Source organism: Panthera pardus, unplaced genomic scaffold, assembly GCF_024362965.1.
Source record: "Panthera pardus isolate Hobbes unplaced genomic scaffold, ASM2436296v1 HiC_scaffold_25, whole genome shotgun sequence".
NCBI lineage: Eukaryota > Metazoa > Chordata > Mammalia > Carnivora > Felidae > Panthera > Panthera pardus.
The window spans coordinates 61,496,591-61,524,294 of NW_026526821.1; the positions used below are offsets into that span (position 1 = coordinate 61,496,591).

Genomic DNA, 27,704 nt, shown 5'->3' on the forward strand with positions numbered 1-27,704 from the left:
CCTGCCCTCCTCCAGTTTGCCTAGGCTACAGTTGCACGGAACTTCAGAGCTCTCTGTGGTGCCCCACGAGAGGTTTTTATTGGTGGACAGGGCCAGCAGTCAGATCAGATGTCTACCCCCAGTTCATCTGCCGGGGCTGTAGTCAGACTGGTGTGTGTGGTTATCTTCCCCTCTCCCCAGAGGAGGAGTTACTTTGGAGTGGTACTGGTCCCTGCCAGGACTGCTTGCAAGAAGTGACAGCAGGAGCCACTTTGGAGGGACTTCTACTGAGTGGGGCAGGTTGGACAGGGCAGATCTGCAGGAGAATGCTGGTGTGTGGTGTTGCCATCTTAGCAAATAGGCTGTTTTCACTGGCTCCCACAAGTGTCTAGCTATGTGAGGGGGTGGGGGATGGTACCCACCAGATCTATTGTTCTTAAGGAAGTCTCCTAAAGATTCCTCCCCCTCCAGCACATGTTCTGATTTTAGTAAATAAATCACCTTCACATACACCCCCAGGCACTTTTCAGACTGCTGCTTCTATGATGTACTTCCATGGATTTGTGTGTCATGTTGTCTCTTTAAAGGAAGGGACTCAGTTACCTAATGGCCTCTAGCTCTCCCAGACCTAGAGTTTGTAAAGTACCCAGAGTTAAGTTAAGCTCCACTGATTGTAAAACTTGCAAAGTTAAGGCCCATTGGTTTTCTAAGCCAAATGTTATGAGATCTCATCTTCTTAGGGTAGGTCCTCCTGTCTGGGGTGCATGGTGTATAGTTTGCTTCTATCATTACTCCCTGCTTGTTGTGTCCCTCCCTCCTGCTTGTGGTTAGACTCGCTAGGAGATTGATTCCCAACCATGTTTCTGCCCTTCCCACTCTTTTCAGTTGGCCTCTTCTCTGCAGTGAACTGTGGCAAGTCTGTTTTCCCAGCCCACATCATTTTCTGGGTTAGTTGCACTGATGTGGCTATTACCTAGGTGTGTCTGTGGGAAAGAGGTGAGCTTAGTTAGGATCCTCCTACTCTTCCCAGAAGTCTATTGAAGACTATTGAAGAACGCGCTTGAAGTGTTTATAAGATAGATATCATACAAAGTTTCTTCTCCAGCCACAAGATGAACAGAAGGAAAACTGAAAAATTCAGAAATTTGTGGAAATTACACAAGGGAAGTTAGAAAATATAGATAGATAAATGAAAATGAAAATGCAGCACACCAGAAACTCGTGACACACTAAAAGCTGTGGTAAGAAGGAAATTTATAGCTGTAAACGCTTATGTTAAAAAACAAAAGGGGCACTTGGGTGGCTCAGTCATTTAAGCGTTCAACTCTTAATCTCAGCTCAGGTCTTGGTCTCAGGGTTTTGAGTTCTAGCCTTGCATTGGGCTCTGCACTGGACATGAAGCCTACCTAAAAAAATAAAAATAAAAACCCCAAACAATCTCAAATCAGTAACCTAACTTTATAATTTAAGGAATTAGAAAAATAAGAACAAACTAAACCCAAAGCTAGCAAAAGGAAGGAAGTAATAAAGATGAGAACAGAGATAAATGAACTAGAGAATAGGAAAAATAGGGAAAATAAATGAAACCAAAATTTGGTTCTGTGAAAATATCAACAAAATTGACAAAGTCTTACCTATGTGGATTAAGAATGAAAGAAGACCAAACTACTAAACTCAGAGATGAAATTGAGGATGTTACTATTGATTGTACAGAAATAAAAAGGATTATAGGAGAGTACCATGAGCAATTGTACACCACCAAATTGGGTAGCCTTAATTAAATGGACAAATTCTAAGAAACATACCAAGGTTAAATCATAAAGAAATTTTAAAAAATCTGAATAGACCTATAAAAAGTAAGAAGATTCAATCAGTAATCAAAAATCTCCCAAAGAAGAAAACCCTATACCTAATGGCTTCATTGGTGAATTCCACGAAACATATGAAAAACTGCCAATCCTTCTCAAACTTTTCCAAAAAATTTAGGAGGAAGGGAACATTTCCTAACTCATTTTATGACACCAGCATTACTCTGATACCAAAGCCAGTGCACTACAAGAAAGGAAAAGTACAGATCAATATCCTATATGAATATTGATACAAAGTCCTCAACAAAAGATTAGCAAACTGAATGTAGCAGCATATTAAAAGGATTATATACCATGTCAAAGCATGGAAGCAACTCAAGGGTCCGTTGAAAGATATATGGATAAACAAAATGAAGTTTACAATAGACCACTTTTTACATACAGTAGAACACTACTTTAAACAAGTAGGAAAGGTCAACATATGGTACAACATGGATGAACCTTCAGGACATACACTAAGTGAAATAAGTCAGTTACAAAAAGATAAATCCTGCATGGTTCTACTTATATGAAGTACTTAGACTAGTCAAAATGTAAACACAGAAAGTAGCATGATGCTTGCCAGGGCTGGAAGGAGGAGGGAATGGAAAGTTGTTTTATTGGGTATAGAGTTTCAGCTTTCCAAGATGAAAGGAGTTTTAGAGATACATGGTAGTAACGTCACACACTATGAATAATACCACTGAACTGTTATACCGTTAAAAATAGTTAAGATGGTTAAGTTTTACATTATGTGTATTTTACTATAATAATAAAAGGGAAAAGCAAAAAACTGGTGGCAGGCTAGATTTGGCTTGTGGACTGTAAGATTATCAGCCTCTGTTCTAAATTTTCTTGGGAATGGCCTTACTCTTTTCTTAAGATAAAGGGAGAAGGATCTGTGATTTGGATGTATACAGAATTATAAAAGTACTCATCTTTTTTTGTAAAGTAGTTCTTTTATAAAAGAAATATATTCTTGTAGAAAATATGGAAGATTTGGAAAAATAATAAATAACTACAGGTAATATTTACTGGATATTGTGGAGTGCCAGGCACTCTTTTAAATTCTTAAATACATGAGTTAGTCATTAATTTTATGATCATTTACCAGGAGGCATATTAAAGTATAGAGAGTTTAAGTAACTTAACCCAGTAAGTGCCTTGTAAGTGGTAAAGCTAGAATTCAAAACGAAGCTTTTGGACTCTAAAGCCTACATTCTGAACCACCATGCTCTAGAGTGGGGCTTGGGGTGTTATGCTTGTATCCCAGTACCAAATGTAATATAAGTTAATACTTTGATTTGTTTCCTTTCTATGATTTTCACTGCAAACATAGCTATGGTTTCTCATTTTACAATATAAACAACTAACGTTATGCCCAGAGCAGCTGTTTCTCATCATGTCAAGTCAGTTACCTGTTGCTGGAGGTGGGGACATGCATGGGACACAGGAAGGCCTTCATCAGAGGCTAACATCTGTGCAGCTCTTCACAGTTGACAGAAAGTCTCCTGACAGATTTCCCATGGTTGCTTGGCTAGGGCAAGCAGAGCTGCTTCTTTGTGTTTTTTTACTTCAAATTCTAAGTCTTCTCAGAACTCTCTGCTCTCCATCTCATGCCCATTTTTGACTTTGTACTCTCTTCACATTACCATTTCCTACCTTCTGTTTAAAAATAAATGGTACAAAAGAAGTTAAATAACTGGCTCAAAAATAGCCTTAAAAACTAGGATCAAAGAACACTAAAAAATATTTATATAGTATTAAATATACAGACAGCCCTCATACCCTGTATACAGAAATTAGCTCAAAACTGATTGTAGATTTAAATATAAAACATAAAACTATAAAACCTTTAGGAAAAAAAATTGGAGAAAAGTTTCAGGATATAGGGCTATGCAGAGTTCTTGACACCAAGGACACCAAAGTACAATCCGTAAAGGAAAAGCTGATAAATTAAAAGCTTGCTCTGCAAAAGGCCACGTGAAGAAATTAAAAGCCAGACTATAGGCTAAGAAAATACTTGCAAACCATGTATCTGATAAAGGACCTCATTTTTAGAATATATAAGGAACTCTCAAAATTCAATAAAAAAAAATCCAGATGGACTCAGCAAAGGATATGACCACACATTTTACTGAAAAGAACATACAGATGGCAAAGAAGACACTGAAAGGTGTTTGACCACATTGCCCACCCAGAAAATATAAATTAAACACAGAGAGGGAGGGGTGCCTGGGTGGCTCAGTCGGTTAAGAGTCCAACTTTGGCTCAGGTCATGATTTCATGGTTTGTGAGCTCGAGCCCCACATCGGGCTCTGTGCTGATAGCTCAGAGTCTGGAGCCTGCTTTGGATCTTGTGTTTCCCGCTCTCTCTGCCCCTCCCCTGCTTGTGTTCATTCTCTCTCTCTCCCTATCTCTCTCTCTCTCAAAAATAAAAATAAACATTAAAAAGAAAAGAGGGAGGCAAGCTATAAGAGACTCTTAAATACAGAGAACAAACTGAGGGTTGCTGGAAGGAAGGTGGTAGAGGGATGGGTTAAATAGGGTGATGGGCATTAAGGAGGGCACTTGTTGGGATGAGCACTGGGTGTTATATGTAAATGATGAATCCCTAAATTCTTCTCCTAAAACCAATACTATCCTATATGTTAACTAACTTGAAACTGAACACACACACACACACACACACACACGCACGCACGCACACATGCACACAAAACCAGTAACACTGGAAGCTAAAACAGTATGGAGAAATGACGTAAAAATTCTGATAGAAATGATTTTGAATCTCAAATTATATACCCAACTGCTGTCATTCAAGCGTGAGAGTGGAATAAATATTTTCTGACACAAAAAGCATAAAAAAACCCCACAAACTCAACAAATCTTTTCATTGTAAGATTATTAATATTGTAACCCTTCTCTGTGTGCTTTTTTCCCTTTTCCCCTTTTTGGGGTATAGGGACATTTACCCTATTTTTGCCCATTGTTTGTCAACATTTCTGCATCATTTTGTATTAGGTATTTACAGTTTACAGTTGGGCTTTGGTTTTCTGACACAATCCTTTTGTCTTTTTTAACTAGATGAGTTTATCTCCTTTAATCATACTGTATATGTGTTTACTGCATCCAATTTTTATGTTTCCTTTTTTGTTTTTTTTCTCTCTCTTGATTTAGGGGCTTAACTTTCAGATATACATTTAAATTATGTTTAACCTATTATTTCTCAAATTATTTCAAAAACAAAATAGTGTCTATTGTGATTTTTTACTTTCTCTCAATACTTAGGGTGTTTTGTTGGCATGTACTGAGATTTTTATTCTTTATTATAATTAAATGATTTTTCTATTTTGTGGCTTATACTTCAAAAACAACATTTACTTTCTGCTTTTCTAATCTTATTTCCACAGTTCCTTTACCGTGACCATCTGCCTATCTTTCACAAGACAGCTTCCTCATTTGCAATTCTTCATGAGTAATCTTGTTGGCCAGATTGTCTTCATGAAGATTTTTCCCCCTTAAGAAAGTGTACATGGGTGATAAACTTTCCGAGTTCCCTTTCGGTCAACTTCACATGAGAACCACAGAGTTTTGCATGTTCTAGAATTCTTAGGTTACGTTCTTTATTAAGGTATGAATGACAGACAATAACCTGTACATATTTAAAATGTACAGTTTGAAGAGTTTGAATATTTATACGCTTGTGAAACCATCCCTGCAATCAAGATAACGAACCTATCCATCACACCCAAAAGTTTACTTGTATCCCTTGGTAATCTGTCCATCCTTACCTCTGTCTCTAGGCAATCACTGATCTGCTGTCACTATCAATTTATATTGTAAACTATTTTATATAAATGCACTCACACAGAATGTACTTTGGGGGGGGTGCTCAGACTCCACATAATTGTTTTGAGATTCATCCATGTTGTGTGTATCATCAGTTTATTCTTTTTTTTCCTCAAATGTTACTTTCTGCTCTTTTAAAAATAATATATTTATTGTAAAACAATAAATGTTTAAGAAAAAATGTTCCCAGTCTTTACTTTATTCTTTTTATTGCTGAGTAGTATTCCGTTGTATAGATATACCACACTTCATTTATCCATTCACCTGTTGATGGAAATTTGGATTATACCAGTATTGACCTGCTATCAACATGCTATAAACATAAAGCTGCTGTAACCATTCATGTATAAGTGTTTTTCTTGTGTTTCTCTTGGGCAAATATCTAGGAGTTGAGTGGCATCATCATATGTTTAACTTCGTAAAAAATTGCCAAACTTCGGGGCATCTGGGTGGCACAGTCGGTTAAGTGTCTGGCTTTGGCTCAGATCTGATCTCACTGTTCATGAGTACGAGCCCCGCATTCAGGCTCTGTGCTGACAGCTCAGAGCCTGGAGTCTGCTTTGGATTCTGTCTCCCTCTCTCTCTGCTCCTCCCCCTGCTCACACTTTGTGTGTGTGTATGTCTCTCTCTCTCTCTCTCAAAAATAAATAAACGTTAAAAAAAATTTTTTTTAATCGCCAAGCTTCTTCTAGAGTGGTGGTTTTATTTTACATTCTCACTGGCAGTGTAAGGAAATTCTAGTTGTTTCACATTCTCACCAACTCTTGTTACATTTTCAGTTTTGGACATTGTAATAGGGGTATAGTATATCATTACAATTTAAATTTGCTTTTCCTTAATAACATACTGAGCATCTTTTCATGCACTTAACTGACATTTGTATAATTGCTTATTTTTAAAAATTGTGTGGCTTTTATTCAGATTCACAAGTTCTTTATATGTTTATTATACAAGTCTTTCATCAAATATGTGATTTGCAAATATTTTCTCTCAGCATATGGTTTGCCTTTTCATTTTCATAACAATGTCATTTGGTGAGCATCTTAAAACTTTTGATGAAGTTCAGTATATCAGTTTTTTCCTTTTACAGTTAGTGTCTTTTTGTCCTGTTCATGAAATCTTTGTTTCCAAGATTGCAAAGATAATCTCCTGTGTTTTCTTGTTGAAGCTGTATGATTTTAATTTTTATGCTTAGATCTATGATCTGTATAAATGTAATTGAATACATGGTATAACATAAGGATAAAGGCTTATTTTCCCTTACATAAGTTTGTCCAGTTGTTCCAGCACCATTTGCTAAAAAGATACATGTTTCTCCATTGAACTGCATTGATGCCTTTGTTGAAAATCAAATGTCTATAAATCTATGAGTTCATTTTTGGCCTTTCTCCAGTTCCATTGATCTATTTGTGTATCTTTATGGCAGTACCACAAGGTCTTCATTACTATAGCTTTTTTTTTAAATTGTAGCAAAATATGCATAACATAAAAATTATAATTTTAACTATTTTAATTGTGTAGTTCAGTGATACTGAGTACATTCATATTTGATTTTGTATCACTACCATCCTGCTCCAGAACTTTTTCATCATCCCAAACCTTAACTACTCTGTACTCAATAAACAGTAACTCCTCATTCCCTTCACCCTAACTCTTGACAACCACCATTCTACTTTCTATCTCTATTTGACTTCTCTAAGTACCTCATATAAATAGGATCATGTAGTATTTGTCCTTTTGTGACTGATTTATTTAACTTAGCGTAAGTGTTGACTTTGTCTTCGAGGTTCATCCATGTCGTAGCATATGTCAGAATTTCCTTCGTTTTTCTTAAGACTGAATAATGTTCTATTGTACATATAAACCACATTTTGTCCGTTTATCCATTGATAGATACTTGGATTTCTTCCAACTTTATTGTGGACAATGCTGCTATATACATGGATGTCCACATATTTGTTTGATTCCCTGCTTTCTGCTTTCAGTTCTTTGGGGTATATGCCCAGAAGTGGCATTGCTGGATCATGTGGTAATTCTATGTTTAATTTTTTGAGGAACCACCGTACTATTTTCCATCGCAACACCACATTTTACATTCCCATTAGTAGTGCATAGGGTACTGATATCTCTACAGCCTTACCAGCATCTGTTATTTTCTGGTTTTTTGATAGTAGCTATCCTGACGAGAGTGAAGTGGTATCTTATTGTAGTTTTGATTTGCATTTCCTTAATGATTAGTGATGTTGAGCATCTTTTCATGGGCCTGTTAGCCATTTGTATATGTTGTTTGGGGAAAGGTCTATCAAGTTGTCCACCATTTTTTAATCATGTTTGTTTGTTTGCTGTTTATCAGTAGCAAAGTTGAATTGTAATGGTTCTTTATGTATTTGTATATTAACCCTTTACCAGATATGTGATTTGCTCCCATCATTAAAATCTTCATAACGAAAAGTTAAACATACATAAAGTTTACTTATTTGAGAGAGAGTGTGTGCACAAGTGGGGGAGGGGCAGAGAGAGAGGGAGAGAGAGAAAATGCCAAGGAGGCTCCGTGCTGTCAATGCAGAGCCCAACACGGAGCTCGATCTCATGAACCATGAAATCAGGAGTTGGATGCTCAACTAATTGAGCCAGCCAGGCATCCTGAAAAGTTAGACATATTTTTAAGCACAGGAGATAGAAGAGATGAGAATGAATTACCTACTGCTGCAACGGTTATTAACATTTTGCCATATTTCCTTTATTATACACACATACTTCCATGCACATGCAAGTCATAATCCTGAAACAATTTAAAGAAATTTAAAGAAAATTACAGAATTTAAAGAAAATTACAGACATCCTGACACTTCACCTGCACCTGAGCTTTCACTTTCAAACAATAAAGACGTTTTCCCACATCTACCATATTTCCCCTGTATTCATTTTTCAAAATACCATTTCAAAAGAATACGTATTAATGGGGAAAATAACGCCACAATTCTACTGCTTTTTCTAGTTATAACATAGAAGCTAACTCCTTTTGGAATAAGTTCACTGACAGTATTCCTTAGGAGTTTGGCATTTTCTCACATATCATTATTAAGAACCTATCTTCATCAATTGCCTACCAACTTCTTGCTTTCTCTCTTGTCTTCCCCTTTATCCTCTCTACACTGCAGTAGAGAATAGTATCTTTAAAACTTAAATCAGACCATGTCTGTCTCTGTCTCTCTTACTCCGACAGACCCCTTGTACTGCATTTAGGATAGAACATGTTCCAAATTTACCATGACTTCTTACCAGGACACAGCATGGTCTGACCCCTGCCCAGCCCAGCTCCATCCAATTTGACCTACTATCTGTTTCTTCAACATCCAGGCTCTTTCCTCAAGTAGGACTTCTGTGCATGTTGTTTTCTCCACTACCACACAGCCCTGCTTCCACACACAGCTCTTTTTTACACTTTATCACATTTAACATAAATATGATCTCTTCACACAGGCCTTTCCTCATGACATACTGAAGCACATCACCTATTTGTGCTCTTTCACAACAACCTTTCCAATATTTTCCTAGTTCTTTCATATTTATTTAGTTTTAAAAGACTGTCTCCTCCTACTTCTGCCCCCACAACCTTCAGTTCCCTGATGGCAGGAACCGTGATGCCCCAGCACCCATGACATAGCTGGTAAGCAGAGAGCAGTGAGAGGCACAAGTAACCTCACAAAGTGATTATAGACAGGGCTTTTTTCACAGGATATATTGGTTGGGCAAGCTTTTAAAAATCAATCACATTACATTGTATTATTTCCATGTGTGTTTAAAATCTAATCCCAAATTATTCTCTCATTTGAATTACATAATGTGGCAAATCATTTCATATGATTTAGGGATCAGGTTTAACCTGGAAATCTGAGTGAGTATAAGATCAAAGTTGAAACTACGGTATATTTTGGATGTTCTCTGTGTCTGTAATATAAAGATTTGTTTTCAGTATTGTCATGGTTTTCTTCCTTTTACAGACTGAGACAACACTTGGACTCAGTTCGTATCAACAGAAAAGGTAAGGAAGGAATATATATATATATATATATATATATATATATATATATATATATTTTAATGTATAAAATTTTTTGTATTTGATAAGATAATAACATAACTTCAGTTCTTTTTGGGGGATTCCAGCGATTCTGTCCTTCTCTTGCACCAACTTTTTTGGTGAAGAAGGAAAAGCAACTTATAAATCACATTATATCATGTTATTTCAAGTACTGTGTATGGCAAACCAGGTTTAAATCTGGATTTGCAGGTGATATACTGCGTAGCCTTTCTCTTCCTTGTATACGAAACGGTGTTACCCTCAGTGAGGGGTGAAACGCCCCCTTGCTTCTTAGAGGATCAGCTTTGTAAGTCCCTGGTGACTTCTTGTGGCTATTGCTGCCTTTCATGGACCGACCCTTGCTGCCCTCAGTTGTTACAGGGTGTCCGCCTGCAGGCCCCCGGAGGAGGAACTCAGAGCAGTGAAACTCAGTCTTGTGACTGAAAGAGAACACTTTTGAACCCAGTTCCTCTATGATAACAAACAAGGGAGTTATTTTACCCTAAGGTTTTATGAAAATATGTACATGCTTGTGAATTTGAAGATGTCTTCCTCACATCTGAATTCTTTGGTCTTTTGGTAGCTTTTCACATCTATTAGACAATGTAAAAGAAAGTTACTATCCTCATAACCTTTCCAGGCCAGAGGTTCTGCACCTGGTTTTTAAAGGACAATGTGAGCTATCTGTGAATTAGATAACCTTGAATGTCCTTAGGGCTAGTGAAGTGCAGATTGCATCAGCAAAGAACTTTATTTTGAGAGAGATATAGCACATATTAAGACTATATAAGTTTAACTTCATAAATACCAAAATGAAGCTCCTTCAGTATTCACTGGTTTTGTTCTTTTCACTCTTTCATATCTGCAATAACGTGGCCCTATTTCCCCATTTTTGTCCATCTCCCTAATTTTATATATGCCCTGTTGGGACGGGCTCTACCCATGAACCCTGACCAAAGGATACACCCACTGCCTACAGTAAGATGTAGACTTCTCTGCTCTTATGATTATATAGCATAATGCCACTCTTCCATCCCTCTACCCCTTCCCAAATATCTTTGGCACAAGGATGGATTGTTTCTGGACTACTTCACATCTAGCCTGATGCTAGACTTGGCTGGGCTATCTAAGAACCTAGACTCTGACTCATTTAGAGCTAAACTGGTGGGAAGAAAAGCATGCCTGTTATCTTAGGCTTCTTCCATGATACTTTATTGCAGCAGTTAGGAAATTAGCTATGAAACTATATTGGCTACATTTATGAAGATGATGTTATTCATCCATGATCAAGATTTGGCTTTAAGGTATTTTCTTAATATAATGAAGAATTTACATCAATACATAATTATATTCTGATCTCATGTTCCACTTACCTATGATCTACATCTGCCTAACAAACTACCCAAACTTACTAGCGTAAAGCAATCATATTATTATGCTGTCAGACTCTGTAAAGAGTTGAGACAGAAAGAACACAGCAAAGATAGCTTGTCTCTGCTGCATGATGACTGGGGCCTCTGCTGGGGAGACTCCAGAGCTAGAGGCCTGTTCATTTGCATAATGATGCTAGCTTGTTGCCTGGGACCTCAGCTGGGCTGTCACCTAGAATGCCTACATGTGGGCCCTTCTGCCTGGTCTTTTCACAAAGGCTTGTTTGGGCTCCCTCACAGGATTATAACTGGATTTCAAAAGAGAACATCCCACAGAGAACCCACTTTTGTTTTTTCAACCTGCCTTCTGAAGTCATAGTGTTACCTCTGTCACATGCTGTTGTTCAGTCATTTAGGTGGTTCTTGATTCAAGACATGGCGGAAGTAGAGAGACATGGGGGTGAGGGATAAGGTGAGGGGAATGACCCCCCACTTATCTATAGCAGGAATATCAGATGATTTGCAGATATGTTTTAAAACTGTCACACTTTTGTTTTGTTTTGTTTTGTTTTGTTTTGACCAAGATCATGAACTGGATAAACACTTGATTCAAACTGGTATGCATACCCTATGGGTTTGAAACTGGATTAGGTACTAAACATATGTTTTAGTTCAGAATGCTGTAACAAAATACCACATAGACTGAGTGGCTTAAACAACTTTTATTTCTCACAGTTTTGGAGGCCTGGAAGTCCAAGATCAAGATGCCAGCAGATTTGGTTCCCTAGTGAGGGCTCTATTCTTGGCTTACAAGATGGCTACTGTCTCTCTTTATCCTCAGATGACAAAGAGAGAGAATGGAAGCAGGCTCTCTGGTGTCATTTGCTTTGAAGGCACTAATGCCATCATGAGGGCCTCACTTTTGTGGCCTTCTCTAAACGAAATACCTCTCAAGATTTTCATATTGGAGGTTAGGGCTTCAGCATATGAATTGGGGTGGGGGGTACCAATTCAGTCCATAACAACATACAGGTCTAAATTTATATTTTGAGCCTCATATCAACTAACTAAAAACTAAACTAAAGAACAGGGTTTATGAATCACGCTTAATAAGTCATTTTAAAACATTTGTGACATGGAAAAGCAAGTAGTCTCCATACATACCAGGCATGTGATGATTAGAACATAGCTTCCACATTGAAGGGATTTAGCCATTTTTTAAAATATGTGACTTAGTGCTGCACAAATTAAACACTGCCAGAGCTCTCTCTAAGTAAGAATAACTTTAATGAACACGTATATGTAAAATAAAATGTGAATGAAAATACAAAATTGTGCAGTTGTAGAACAGACGTTGTAAATAAAATGTATAGTTGTAGAACAACAGAAATTGTGATTTGTTTTCAGTTTAAAAACAAACTATTCTATAAAAGTGCCAGCATTTGGGTTTGAAAACTTGAGTAAAATGAAAGTTATCATATGATTAAATATTCTAAGTACAGAAGACCCTATTAGATGGTCTTCTTGAGCCCCTCGTTTAACAGACGTGGCAGCTGAGACCCTTAGAACCGAAGGATATGCTGATGGTTAAAGTGGCAGAGTTTCATTAAAATTCATCATCTTGCCAGCCCCATGTTGCATTCACTCTCTTTGCATAGCAAGTATGGAATCCTTCAGTATTCCCTGGATTTTCTTTTTTAGCCAGTATTCATTCCTGGGAGTTTCTGAAAGTATCTGCTCAGTGCAGGGACTATGCACACAGCCCCTGCCTGCAGGCATCTTGAAGGGCACTGAAGACACCCGTTCTGATGAGGTCATAAAGCATAGGTGTTGAAGTGACAAAACACAGCCTACTTTGTGGAAGAAAGCAGCACGCTTGAGAAGGATGTTTATAATGGGTTTAATTGCAGGGATCGAGGTACATAAGGTACACGCATGTGCCTCACTTGCATCATCAGGCCCAGGTCATAGCTGAGGTCATAGCTTCTGACTCCAGTGTCTTGTCTCCATCTCTGGAGTGTGCCACGTCCACCATTCTCTCCTCAGGGACATGGTCAGTGTCCACTGAGCTTTAGAGATTGCTGGGAGGGACCCTTTGTCTTTTGACCTTCTGTAGTCATTTCTGCATCAATTTCTCACTTTTTCTCTTCCCCAGTTTTACAATCCACATGCTACCTGCTCTCTGGCTTTTTCAGTAAGCCAGTAGATTCAGCCCCATCCTTTCCCACGTTGCTTGTACATGATCTCTTGAGTCAAAACTCTCATTCTGTAAGTGGAATTTAACCTGCCCCAGGGAAATTTGTATCATGAAAAGATAAGCTAATCAAATGATTCTGTAGCTAGTGCATTGTATGGCAGTACAACAGTAGATGCTAGCCTCTGGCCACCATTTCTTCCTCTCCTGCCTCTTCTCCCTCCTCTCCCTCACCACACACCATTATCATCTGCATTAGTTTTGGGGGGCAGGCTTGGCTCCAAGGGCTTTCTGGGAATGAAAGGGAATGAACTACTGCTTTCACGACCACAGGACTGTGGGAAGTAAAACCACAGAAAACAGAATTTTCCAGAATACTCTTTTTTTCTATTCCTCTCCTATGTTCCAGCTCATGCTTTCTAATTTGTTTTAATACAGTTATCAATTACATAATAATACTTTGTTTAAAAGTATGGTGGAGAATGTGCATATAGTGTTCCATCAGTGTTTATTTGAGTTGAACACCACAATATTATAACGAGTACCAGTAATGATTTAATATTTTGCGACATGAGGCCATCCTTTATGGATGACTTTTCCTAGGATTGTGGAGCCCTGTGGTGGAAGATTAGGCATCAGAAGTCCTGAGTTCTCTGTTTACCGGCTGTGTGACCTTGAAAACAACTGTCTAACTGCTCTGAGCATGACTTTCATTTGTAAACTGGGGAAGATTCTTTCTTGGCCTGATATATATATGATATAAGGTTATGCATTATTTGTTGTGAGGATCAAATGAAAATATTTGCTTGGGTAACAGTAGTTTATAAACTTTAAAATGTTATATGAATACAAGTTGTGGGTATTTGATAATTTGCTCAGTTATTCAGCAAACATTTGCTGGGATCCTTGCGTATGCTAGGCTTTGTTATAAGAACTGGTGACTCGGTAATTGTATGTGTTATCTATGGCCGTGTAATATAATAAACTACCCCCAAACCTGGCAGCTTCAAACAGCAGACATGATTTATCTTTTTGCTTCTGGGAGTGAAGAATTTTGGAGCATCTTAGCAAAGTAGTTGTGGCTCAGGATCCTTCCTGACATGGCAATCAAAGTATCAACCAAAGCTGTAAGTCATCTGAAGGCCTGGGAGTGCTACATCCTCTTCAGGATGGTTCATTCATGGAACTCTTGCAAAAGGCCTTAGTTTTTGCTGGCTGTTGGCAGGAGGCCTTAGTTCTTCACCGTGTCGAACCCTCCATAGGCTTGCTTAAGTGTTGCTGCATCATGACAGCTGGTGACCCCAGAACAGGTGATGCAAGAGAAACAAGGAGGAAGCCACAGTGTCTTTTGTAATTGAGTCTTGGAGTCACACTATCACTTCTGCCATATTCCATTCATAAGAGGTTACCTCCAAGGCCAGGGGAGTTATCAGAGAATCTTTGCACGTATTTTAAATCTGCTACAGTGCTAGATGGGCAAGATAGTCCAAGACTCCTGCGCTGGTATAGAGCATGTGTTCCAATGGGGAAACAGACAGTAAGTCACTAAATAAATAAACTCACCTAGAGTTTATTTGGAATAGGCAGGACTCCATTGCTTCTTAACTTTGGATGTTGAGGAAGGTTTCTCTGAAATGATGTTTAAGCTTACCTGGTGAAAGTCTTAGGGAAGAGCATTTCAGACAGAGGAACAGTTAGTACAGAAGTCTTGCATTGGGGCAACACTAGTATTAATATTGTTGTTATCAGAGCTGAAAAATGTTAGTATATACAACTTAGTAAGAAGGATATATGTGTGTGTGTGTGTGTGTGCGCGCGCGCGGCGTGCGCGTGCGCACTTAATGTTCATAAGAAGAACCAGAGTCTTCTAATCTTTATGTTTTCTGGTATCTCTGGGAATTAAGCCAAAATATTGGGCTGGGAAATATTTTCCAAATTAAGGGTTGTTGGGATTCTTTAATGACTGTATAATTTGCTTATTGCTGGGTACAACTGTTTTGGTTGCCTACAGTTAACCATAAGCTCTAGAAAATTGTAGTTAGATCCCAAACTTGGTAATATCTCAATGGCAGATAAAGTCTGCTAACACTTGCAGTTTTAAATTTTTTAATTTTTTGAAAAAGCTAAAGGGAATGTCCTTAAGCTGTTTTTTAAGATTTCATTTGGGTTTGTACTTTTATTTTCTAACTCTGGAGCTTTTAGCTGCACATGAAGTGACATATATGCAAAAAAAAAAAAAAAAAGTACTACTTTGCATAAATCTTAAAGAATGTAGTAAATTGATAATAGGAAGTCAGCGTATCAGAAGTGAGCTTAAGTAAAGGTATGGTTCGCTTTGCATTAAACCACAGCAGCAGATGTTGGTAAGCTCCTTTGAGTAGGCCAATTTACTTCACTTATTTTTTAAAAGTATCATATTACTCTCACCTTAAATACAAGTGTGACAGAATTGAGATTTCTGGAATGGTGGTGTGAGCAGCTTGGGGACTTCTCCCCATAAGAAGCATTTCTTAAGATGATTAAAATCAGCAAAAACAGAATATCTGGAGATTGATCAAGGGACTTACAATGAATTGAGAAATATTTATTCAACAAAATCTATATAAACTTGGTAAGAGCAGTGGGAAGCCATAGTATTTAAGCTAGAGACTGCACCCATCACCCTGCAGCTCTGCCTTGCTAAGAACTATTTCAGTGGGCTCAGCAGACAAATGGATGTTCCCCATCTCTCCCACCTCACTGGGATGGAACAGCTATTCCAGTTGGATTTGGCCGCCAGCGAGCACTGGCAGATCTCATTTTCCATAAGCTTCATGCTATAGAGGCTTATTTTGGGTGGCTGGTGGTAATCAGGTGAAGTTTGTCTCTCCTCTACCCCATTCCCACAAATAAGGATGATCAGAATGGGCAGCTGGTGAAAAGAGCAGTCCCTTTTTCCTACACAGCCCTGTGTCCTGGGAGAGCATTTTCAGTGTGCTCAGCAGCTGAGTGACAGGCCTCCTGTGCCCCAGCTTCCTAGGCAAAGGACTATTCTGGGTAGATTTAGCAGCCAGTGAGCCTAGGGATCAGTCTGACCAAAGATGTGCAAGACCTGTACTCTGACCTTAACTGAGGGTAATTAAAGAAAACCTACAAATAAGTGGAGAGAGAATACTGTCTTCATGGATAAGAAAACTCAATATTAAGGTGTCAGTTCTCCCCAAATTGATCTATATATTTCAATGCAATCCCGATCAAAATCCCCACAGTAGAGATTGCCTATAATCTAACCAATTCTGAAATTCATATGGAAATGAAAGTAACTTAAAATAGTAATAATGTAATAGAATCCAGTACGTTATTAAAGATTATTGAAGATGTAGAAAACCAATAAAATGACCCATAATCAAGAAAGAAAAAATAGAAACAGACCTAGAAATGACAGAGATGATGGAAGTAGCATACAGGGAATTTAGTACATCTATTATATGTGTTCAGTGATTTAAAGGAAAACATGAGAATAAGGAAAAATGGACATTATGAAAAAATAAATGGAACCTCTGGAGCTGAAAAATACAGTTTCTGAAGTAGAAAATTTCACTTACAGCAACATAGATGACATTAAAAAAAGAAAAAGTGAAATTGAAGACATAGTGATGGAAACAACCCAAACTGAAGCACAGGAAGAAAAAATTACTGGAAAAAGAATAAACAAACCCCTGGTGACCTGTGATACCATGGCAAGCAATTTAACACACATATAGTTGAGTTCCAAGGAATGGGGGGGGGCGGGGAAGGCTGTTGAAGAACTTCAGTAAACCCAATGCAAAAGTAACAAAGAAAACCACACCAAGTCGTATAGTATTCATATTGCTGAAAGCCAATGATAAATTGAAAGGCAGCCAGGAATAAATAAATTACATGTAGGGATACTAAAGAGAAGAATGACTGGTGCCTTGTCATCAAAGACAGTACGAACCCAAAATCAACAAAATGGCATCTTAAAAATATCAAAAGAAAAAATTGTCAACCCCCAAGATATTATATCCAGCAGAATTATCCTCCACAAATACATTTCCAGACAAAAGCTGAGAACATGTGCAGCCAGCAGACTGTCACTATAAGAAGTGTTAGGGAAGTTCTTTACATTCTGAAGGTAGTAACCATTACAGGTGAAAACACAGCTCTAAGCACAATAATGAAGATCACCAAAAAGGTGAAAATATGTGGATAAATATAAAAGACATTTTTTCTCATTAAAGATTGTTTTGAGATAACTGACTTTTAAAAACAAAAGTAATTACAGTGTTTTATGGGATTGATAGCTTGTATACGTTACACGTATGATGACAGTACAAAGGGCAAGGGAGGGGTAATTGAGTTGTAAAGCTCTTACATATGTAAAGTAGTATAATATTATTTGGAGTTAGACTGTGATAAGATGAAACAAATACTAGAAGATATATTAAAATCATTTGAAAAGAAAAACAACCCAAAGAGATCTAGCTAATAAAGCAGTCATGGAGACAGAGTGGAATACTAAAAGAATACTTGATCTAAAAGAAGGCAGATGAAGAAGACAAAAAGAATAAAAAGCAGATGGAAAAAAGTGAAAGCAAATAGCAAGATGGTAGCCTTAAATCAAGTATATCAAAAATTATAATAAATGTGAATGGTTTCAATACCAGTTTTCAGACTCTATTAAAAAATAAAGATCCAAGTATATGCCGTCTATAAGAAATGTACTTTATTTTTCAAATTATATTTAATTTTTTACCTTTTGTTTTGCAGTGATTTTAGTTATTTTTTAAACATTTTTTAGTTTATTTATTTTGAGGTGGGGAGGGGCAGAGAGAAAGGGAAAGAGAAAATCCCAAGCAAGCTCCATGCTGTCAGCACAGAGTCCAGTGTGGGGCTCCATTCCACGAACTGTGAGATCATGACCTGAGCCAAAATCAAGAGTCAAATGCTTAACTGACTGAGCCACCCCAGGTACCCCAGCAGTAATTTTAGTTTAGGGAAAAGATGCAAAAATAGTACAAAGGATTCCTATATACCCTTGACCTAGATTCCCACTTTATTTAATATTTTACATATGCCTTATCATTCACAATCTGCCCCTCTACCTCTTCTCTCCTTCCTTTTTCTTCCTTCCCTTCCCCTGTTTGTCCTATGTATACATGTAATGTATATGTAAGCATTTTTTTTTTAATTTTCTGAGAATCAGATATAGATGTTGCTCCTTTACTCCTAAAAACGTCAGTGTATAGTTCTTATAAAGAGGGATATTATCTTATAAAACCAAAGTATACATATCAAAATCAGTATATTAACACTAACACACATAGTATTTTTTAATCTGTAGACTTTGTCAGTTGTCCCATTATTGGGACAATTTTTATTTTAAAAAGAAGATAAATTTTGATCCAAGCCTCAAGTCCGTATCGGTCATATTTAATTTTCATGTCTATTTAGTCTCAACTTTAATGTGCAACAATTGATTTGTCTCTTTATGTCCTTGACATTTTTTTTTTTTAAGTAGTGGCCATTTTATAAGTAGTGGCCACCATCCTAGTTTGGGTTTTCTCATGTTTCATTTCAGATTATGTGTTTTTGGCAGGAATATCACTTAAATTTGTGTCCTGCCCAGTCCGTCTGATTATCAGCAGGTACATGATGTCTCTTTGTTCGATTTTTCTTTTGTAATTTATAAATACCTCTCCAAAAAGTACCTTGAGACCATGTAACTATGCTGTTTGGCATCAAACTCTTACTAGTTACAGCATTCACTGGTGATTCTTGCCTGGAAATTACTGCTCTGGTGATTTTTTTTTTTAATTTTATCATTCTTTCTGTGTTTATTAGTTGACATTCTAGTGCAAGGAAGATGTAAAGGTCAAACTTCATTTTTGCAGGTGTAGATATCCAGTTATTTCACCACCATTTTTTGCAAAGACTATCTTTTCCTCATTGAATTACCTTAGCACAGTCACTAAAAATCAATGGACCATATATGTTTGGGTCTGTTCTGTATGCTTTTCACATGTCCCCTTTCATTGAACACTTCCTTACTTTCTGAAACATCAAGATGTTCTAGGCTTACCTCATAATTTTCCTGCCCAAGCCCTGGAATATCCTTTTTATTCAGAGACTTCTGCTTCATTTTAGTGGAGGATATTTACAAACTAAGATCTGTGTGCTATGTGTACTCATTGCTGCTGGGGTGTCGTTGTCTCTGGGTCTTGTTAGTGAGAGTTAGGAATGTTTCTGTATGTGTGTGTGCACAAACACACACATCTCTTTCTATATCTATGTATATTCAAAACCATGAGTTGTTACCAATAACTCCATTTTTAATACACCACCACAGTGTTCCTTCTGTCCCTTTTTTCTGCATATTTTCTGTATATTTTTTTGTGTCTTCTCCAGCTATGAGAAACCTGGCTCCAGTTATCCACAGAATTTATACCTGATTTCTCAATCCTAGAATACAAACAAATTCATTTCAAATTGGTTAACTCATACCACCATGAAAAACAAACCTACTAGTTGAAGTACAGTGTTTAGAATTTATTTTTAGTTTGAATGTATATGGTCAAAAATACTATATTCAGAATTTACGTGTGTTATGTTCTTTACCTTTCTCTCCATCCTCTCCACTGCCCTCTTCCATCATCATCTGCATTGTAGGTCTGTTCATTCAAAAGAAAGTTTGGTTCTTTGGTTTCTGTCTATATTCCATTTGAGATTTTTTTACCTCCATTTTACAAGTCCACTCATTTTAAATATGTGAAACAATAGGATTCAAAAAGTCAGAATGATACAAAAATGTCAAATGTGAATGTTTTCACTATATTTCTTTCTCCACAAAAGGAAGCATGGTATAGATTTTTTAATGTTTTGTTTTATTTACTTAAAAATCTATCCTTTAGAGACCTTTCTCATTATTTTTATAGACTGCAACATACTATATTATGTGAATGTGGATTATATACGAGCAATTTGCTTCTAGTATTTTGCAGTTGCAAACAGTGCTTCAAAGAATAGCCTTGTGTATATGGATTTTCACATTTTTGAAAGTTATCTGCAGAATAGATTCCTACTGTTAGGATTTCTGAGTGAAAAGATAAGTGCATATGTAATTTGTATTGTTGAAGGAGCATGGTTAGGGTAAATTCCTAGACATGGGATTGGTGAGTCATATATAGGTTTGTTAGTGTTGTCAAATTCTCTTTCAAAAGAGCTGTGCCAGTTGGCGTACCCCTCATCAGTAAATTAGAGTCCCTATATTCCTACGGCTTTTCCTACAGAAAAGGGAAATACTTTTTAATTTTTGTCAATCTGATAGGTGAGAAATTCTGTTGTCATGTAGTTTTAGCTTGTCTTTCTCTAGTTATGAGTGAGGTTGTATATGTCTTTTATACTATGCTTATATTTATCTTTTGATACTGTCTGTTCATTTTTATTCTACCTCCTTTTCTATAGGACCTTTGATCTTTATTTCTTCCATTTAAACAGTTTTTTATTAAGGATAGTAATCCTGTGTTGCAAATATTATCTTCCTGTTGGTCATGGAGATGTGATTTTGAAGAAAAGCACTTTTTTTTTTTAACATTTATTCATTTTTGAGAGACAGAGTGTGAGTGGGGGAGGGACAGAGAAAGAGAGAGAGAGAGACAGACAGACAGACAGAATCTGAAGCAGGCTCCAGGCTCTGAGCTGTCAGCACAGGACCTGACAACAGGGCTCAAACTCAGTAGACCACAGATCATGATCTGAGCTGAAGTCAGACGCTTAACCAACTGAGCCACCCAGGCACCCCTGAAGAAATGAACTTTAAGTATAAAAACACAAAAAGTAAAAAGATGGAGTAGGGAATAACACTATCAGAGAAGTTAGACTTTAGTACAGGAAATATTATTAGAGATAAAGAAACACATTTTATTATTACAGAAGAGATAATGTATCATCCCAAGTCTGTGTAAGTCTAAATATCAGAGTTTCCAAATACATGAAGAAAACATAAATGTTTTTTGTTCCAAATATTTGTTCCAAGTAAATAAAAAAAACAGAAATGAAGGCAAATTCACAATTATAGTTGGAGATTTCAAAATTCAGCTGTCAATAAACAGAAAATCAGTAAAGGTATAAAAGACTTGAACAACACTATCAACCAGCTTAACCTTGTAGGTATTTTTCTTCATAGATATTTATTGAACACTTCACCCAGCAATTGCAGATTATGTTCTTTAACACAGCAGAATTAAAATAGAAATCACTAACAATTTGGGAAATTTTTAAAATTGAAATTAAAGCCTATGACAGAATTCAACATCTATTCATAATTAAAAACACTGAGCAGACTAGAATTTCCTTGGTCTGATAAAGACCATCTGTGGAAAAACAACAGTTAACATGTTTCTTATGGAAAAAGATTCAGTGCTTTCTTTCTATTGAGAACAAGACAAGGATGTCCACTTTTATTTCTCTCCAGTATTGTACTGGATGTGCTAGTCAGTACATTAAGGCAAAAAATAGAAATAAGAGACATCATCTGGAAAGGGAGAAATGTGTTTGTCTACAAATAATATGATTGTGTGCATAGAAGATCCTAAAGAATATACCCAAAAAGCTTTGAGAATAAGTTAATTTAACAAGATAGAAGGATATATAGTACTTTTCTATATTCTAAGTGAAAAAGTAAAATGTTATATAAAAATGCCATTTACAGTAGCCTCAAAACATGTTACATACTTCAGGATGAATTTACAAAAAAAAAAAAAAAAAAAAAACCCAAAAAACAAAAAAACACCAAACTTTGAAACCCGTACACTGAAAACCATGTGGGAATTAGGAGCACCAACCCCCTGTCCAGTTGAGAATCCACTTACAATTTTTGACTTTCCAAAAACGTAACTACAGATAGCCTAATGTTGACCAGAAGGCTTATTGATAACATAAACAGTTGATTAACACATATATCATATGACCTGAGCTGAAACCAAGTGTCAGACACTCACCTTACTGAGCCACCCAGGTGCCCCCCATTCTGTTTTCTTTTTGCTCCTCTTCTTGGATAATTCAAAATTACCTTTCAGTTCATTGATTCTTTCTTCTGATGGTCAGATCTGTTGCTGAAGCTCTCTGTTGAATTCTTCAGTCCAATTATTATATTCTTTATCTTTAGGATTTCTGTTTGGTTGTTGTTGTTTTTTTATAGTTTGTTTCTTTGTTGAACTTCTCATTTCATTCAGGCATTTTTTTCTAATTCTGTTTAGTTACCTGTGTGTTCTTACAGAGACAGTTCTTTAGTCAGCTTAACTTGGGGTTCTTAATGAGTCAGCTGAAAGTGTCTTGAACAAGTGGGATTTACTATCCAGGTCGCTATTTGGCCAAGGATGCTTACTGAGCTCTGATGTCAGCAGGGGCACTGGCTGGGAATGGTTAGATAGGACTGCTGACTTAGTTCCCTGTCCATGCACAGCTAGAACATGGCCTCCACAGTGCTTGGATTCTCTGCCCATGTTTCTTGGTTGGGCAGGACTGGGTGCTATACTCAGCAGTCAGGCAGGACTATGAATTTGTTTCCCTGCCTGTATGGGGCCCTAAAACAGGCTCCCTAGCCATTATGACTTGATGGCTGGGGACCTGAATCTAGCAAGCTGCCCACCAAGCTCTCTGGCCAGATGGGGCCACCACTTCAGCTCTGCACATGAGCTAAGCCACTGGCTGGGTTCTCTGCTCAATTGTCCTTTTAAGCAGGGCTGCAGGTTAAGCTATGCAGCTTCCCAGATGTTCTGGTTAGGTTTCCTGGTTGCGTGGGGTGGAAGTTATATTCAACCCTAAACAGATCTTTTAATTTGCTTCCCAGCCCAGGTTGGGCTATAGAACAGGCTTGTGGCAGGTGTGGCTCATTGGGTAGAGATCTAAATCATGTGGAATTGTCCACCAAGCTCCCTGGCCAGACGGGCCGGTGGCTTGACTTTGCAGTTGGGCATAGCCACTGCCTAGGATCTCCACTTGGGTGTCATTGCTAGGAGGAGTGTGGTCTGTCAAGATCCAAGCACTGGTTGCTGTACATCCTTCCCTCCCTTGCATCCCAATCTAATCTCCAGTGGTCAAGACCCACGGGTTCACTCCTGCAGATTCCCCCAGTGGTCCCCTTGTGACAAGACCCAAGTGGGCCTTCTGGGAAGCAACCCATAACACTGAGGAAGCTGGACATCCACCTTGGTCTATATCTTTCCCACTGGAAAAACTGTAGGCCCAGGGTACTCTCTTAGTGTGGTTCTGTCCCTGCCTTGGAGAGGTGATGTGGTCAGAGTGTAGCCATTCCTCTTACCTTTCTAATGTAGTCCTTTTCAGTCTCTGTGGTCCAGGAGGGTTCTTCAGCCTCACTGCTGTGTTCTGGGATTTCACAATAAGTGCCGTGTCCATGGATAGTTGCAGGTTGGTCTTCCTGTGAAGGGTGCTACAGTTAGCAACAACTTGAGTCACTGTCTCAGTGACATCACTCCCCAAAAGACAACATTTATAATAAGAAAAGGAGGAACAGGGAAAAGATATTCACAGTACACATATTTGACAAAGGGCATGTTATCTAGAATAGGTGAAGACCTCTTATAACTCAGTAAGACAAACACCCCTGTTAAAAAACTTTGAATAGACACTTTACAAAGGAAGATATCTAATTGAACAATAAATAAATGAAATGATATTCAACATTATTAGTCTTTAGAGAAATGAAAATTTAAGCTAAAATTTATAATTATGTGATTTATTTTAAGTCACTGTTTTTCAGCTGTCTCTAATAAGAATCATATTTGAGGGGCGCCTGGGTGGCTCAGTCGGTTGAGCGTCCGACTTCGGCTCAGGTCACGATCTCACGGTTCGTGAGTTCGAGCCCCGCGTCGGGCTCTGGGCTGATGGCTCAGAGCCTGGAGCCTGCTTCCGATACTGTGTCTCCCTCTCTCTCTGCCCCTCCCCCATTCATGCTCTGTCTCTCTCTGTCTCAAAAATAAATAAACATTTAAAAAAAAATTTAAAAAAAAAAGAATCATATTTGAAACTATTTTAAACTGTTGATGACTTTGAAAATTTTATATGTTAAGGTACTTTTCCCCTCTTATTTCTGCTTGCAGTACTTATTGTGGATCAAGATGCAAAAGAGTAGTAACCAAATGTGAGAATATAACTGGTTTCTGGGTTTTTTCTAGACTTAAGGAATCACATTCTGGAGGTGGGGCTCTGGAATCTGCATTTCTACAAGCGTTCTAGATGATTAAGAAAGATACAGGTAGACCACAGAGCATTCTTTAAGAAGTACTGGGCCAAAGAGTACCTTTTGTTTAGGTACTAATTGCCTTTAGGAAAACATTTTAAATTTCCTGGTTTAAACAAATTCCCAAAGCTCCAAGAAGGCTTTATTTGCTTCATTTGGGAGCTACCTGCTTAACTTGGACCTCACAGTCCACCAAGCAACATAGACCATGTCTCACAAGAAAGATTTTTTTGTATCTTCTCAGTTGTTCCCTTGCTTGAAGTCAGAAAATAGTCCTTATGCATCTCCTTATCCCCACATAAATAATAAAAGGAATAAAAATATTTGAGACTTTGAGAACAAATACAATCACTGTAAGAAGCATAAAATCATCCAATATGCTATTATGTCTCAGTCTGTTTCTTTGAAATTGGCAAAGAATACCATTTTTTACATTGCCTTTGTCCCAATTTATTTTTCAACATTAAAGACTTGCAAACATTTGCTTTCTGTTAATAAAACGCTAAACAATGTCATGCCCTTTTAAAAAAAGCGTAGTAGTGGGGTGCCTGGGTGGCTTGGTTAAGCGTCCAACTCCGGCTCAGGTCATGATCTCATGGTTTGTGGGTTCGAGCCCCGCATTGCGCTCTGTGCTGACAGCTCAGAGCCTGGAGCCTGTTTCAGATTCTGTATCTCCCTCTCTCTCTGCCCCTCCCCCACTCGCACTCTGTCTCCCTGTCTCAAAAATAAATAAACATTAAAAAATTTTTTATTATTTTTTTATTTTTTTGACAGATAGAGACAGAGCATGAGCAGGGGAGGGGCAGAGAGAGAGGAGACACAGAATCGGAAGCAGGCTCCAGGCTCTGAGCTGTCAGCACAGAGCCCGACGCGGGGCTCAGACTCACAGACTGCGAGATCATGACCTGAGCCGAAGTCAGACACTCAACCGACTGAGCCACCCAGGCGCCCCTAAAAGAAATTTTTTGAATTAAGCATAGTAGCAAACATTTCCGTCAGCTGTGGATACATGACAGCTATGTCATTGAATTTTGGGGTTTTTTTTAAATAAGATTATACCTGTGACAACTTGTGTTGTACCCACTCAAATATTAAACTGTTTCTTAGACATAAATCTGCTGTTGTTTTGAAAATACATGTTTGTTTATGAGGGAATCATCTTTATGTATTTTTCCCCTCTCATATTTTGTGAGAAATCTGTAAATAACAAATGTCAGACACCACTTCTGTGGAGCACTTTTTGGGAGGTCTTAGCCCACTCAAAGCATAAAAAATGAAAACAAGGGGCACCCGGCTGGCTCAGTCAGATAAACATCTGACTTCGGCTCAGGTCATGATCTCACATTTGTGGGTTCAAGCCTTGCGTCAGGCTCTGTGCTGACAGCTCAGAGCCTAGAGCCTGCTTCGGATTCTGGGTCTTCCTCTTTCTCAGTCCCTCCCTCACTTGCGCCCTGTCTCTCTCTGTCTCTCAAACAATAAAACATTAAAAAAAATTTTTTAATAAATTTTTAAAAAATGGAAACAAGTTCTAAGGATTTAAAAGGAAGAAATAGAATTGCCATTGCTTGCAGATGATTTGTCTACAGAGGTAATCAAAGATAGTGATCATTTTGGCAGCACAGGTAGTGACAGGAAAATCTAAGGGAATCTATAGACAAACTATTAGAATCAACTTGCCAAAGTGACTTGGGTATGAGATCAGTACACAAAAATCAGTAACTTTAAAAAATAAAAATGTAAAAAAAAGTCATTAACTTTTTTTTTAAGTCAGTAACTTTTTTATGGAAAGTAATAACCATATATATCCAGCAGCCTACTTAACATCTCATTTAGATAAGACATCTCAAATTTAAATGTCTAAAGCCATAAGTACTCTTGAACATCTAAACTGTCTATCCTTCCTCACTTCTTACCCACACCTCCTATGTCATGACTACATATCTGGTTTCTCAGGCCAAAATTTTAGAATTAAGTCATTCTTGATTTCTCTCCTTTCTCTCACGTTCCAAAACCAATCCATCAGCATGACCTATTGCCTTTACCTTCCAAATACATTCAGAAAAGAGCCACTTCTCGCCACACTGCCTCGCACTCCCACAGACCACTGCTACCATCATCCCCTCTTGTCTGGACTACTGCGAGACTCCCTTGCTGTCACTCTGGGGATCCTACAGCATACAGCATCTAGAATTAACCTTGTCAGATGTGTCAGATCACGTCACTCCCTTGCTGAAAACACTACAGAGGCTTTTTGTTACACTTAGAATAAAATGCAGTCTCCTGAAAGGAGACGTGGCCTTTGTACTTCTCTGATCTCAGCTCCTACTTCCACCCCCTCCTTCCCGTCACTCTGGCCACTTCGGCCCTCTGTTCTTCAACATGCCAAGGTATGTCTCCTTTCTTCCCCCGGATCTCCACCACTCAGGTCTTGGCTGCAGCACCCCTCCTCACAGAAGGCTTCTCTGTTCCTACCGTGTTTGGTCTGCCTCTTTGTATGTCCCATCATTACCTTGTAGGTTCTACTTTTGTCTCCCCTACTGGGATGTTAGTGCAATGAGAGCAGGCTCTTTGCCTTGTTCCCATAGCACTGGCCACTAGACAGCCCCAAGCATTCACTACCTTTGTGTTGAGTCAGTGGGGGTGTGCATGTTTTTTGTTTTTGTTTTTGATCTTACCTGACCACTTTAGATGCTTCCATTTGCAACTTGGGGAATAGATTCTCATTTCTGTGAGAGAGAAAAAAAAAACAACTGTATTTTAATCTTCTTTATATTTCTAGCATCTAATACAGTCAATGTTTATATATATAAATTAATGACATATACATATGCTTCATGCATTATACTTTCCCCCTTGATTGGATTAAGATTTTGTATGTTTGAGTTTCACACCCTTGAAACTGATGAGCTAGTCGGCATCCCTTGATTTAAAGGTGCCAGAGAGTATCCTTGTTATATCATGCCTAAGGAGAGCAGAAATCAAAAGAGAGTAGATTCTTTACCTCTCACTGCAAGTGGCTCCTGTCTTGGGGGCACTTGTGCGTTCTTTGTTCCAGTGTCTTTAGATTTTTGCAAAGTAGGATCTTAGATTTTTTGTAAAGTAGAATCTTAAATTTGCT

The 27,704-nt window shown here is 37.9% G+C and overlaps 1 protein-coding gene across 1 annotated transcript in view; it reads left to right on the forward strand.

The window, feature by feature from the left end:
* Positions 1 to 27,704, forward strand: part of TMEM131 (transmembrane protein 131) — a 234,990-nt gene that overhangs the window by 79,959 nt on the left and 127,327 nt on the right. The window contains exon 3 of the mRNA XM_053890619.1: positions 9,683 to 9,723. Within this exon, the coding sequence (XP_053746594.1) occupies positions 9,683 to 9,723 (41 nt within the window). The remainder of the gene's footprint in view (positions 1 to 9,682; positions 9,724 to 27,704) is intronic.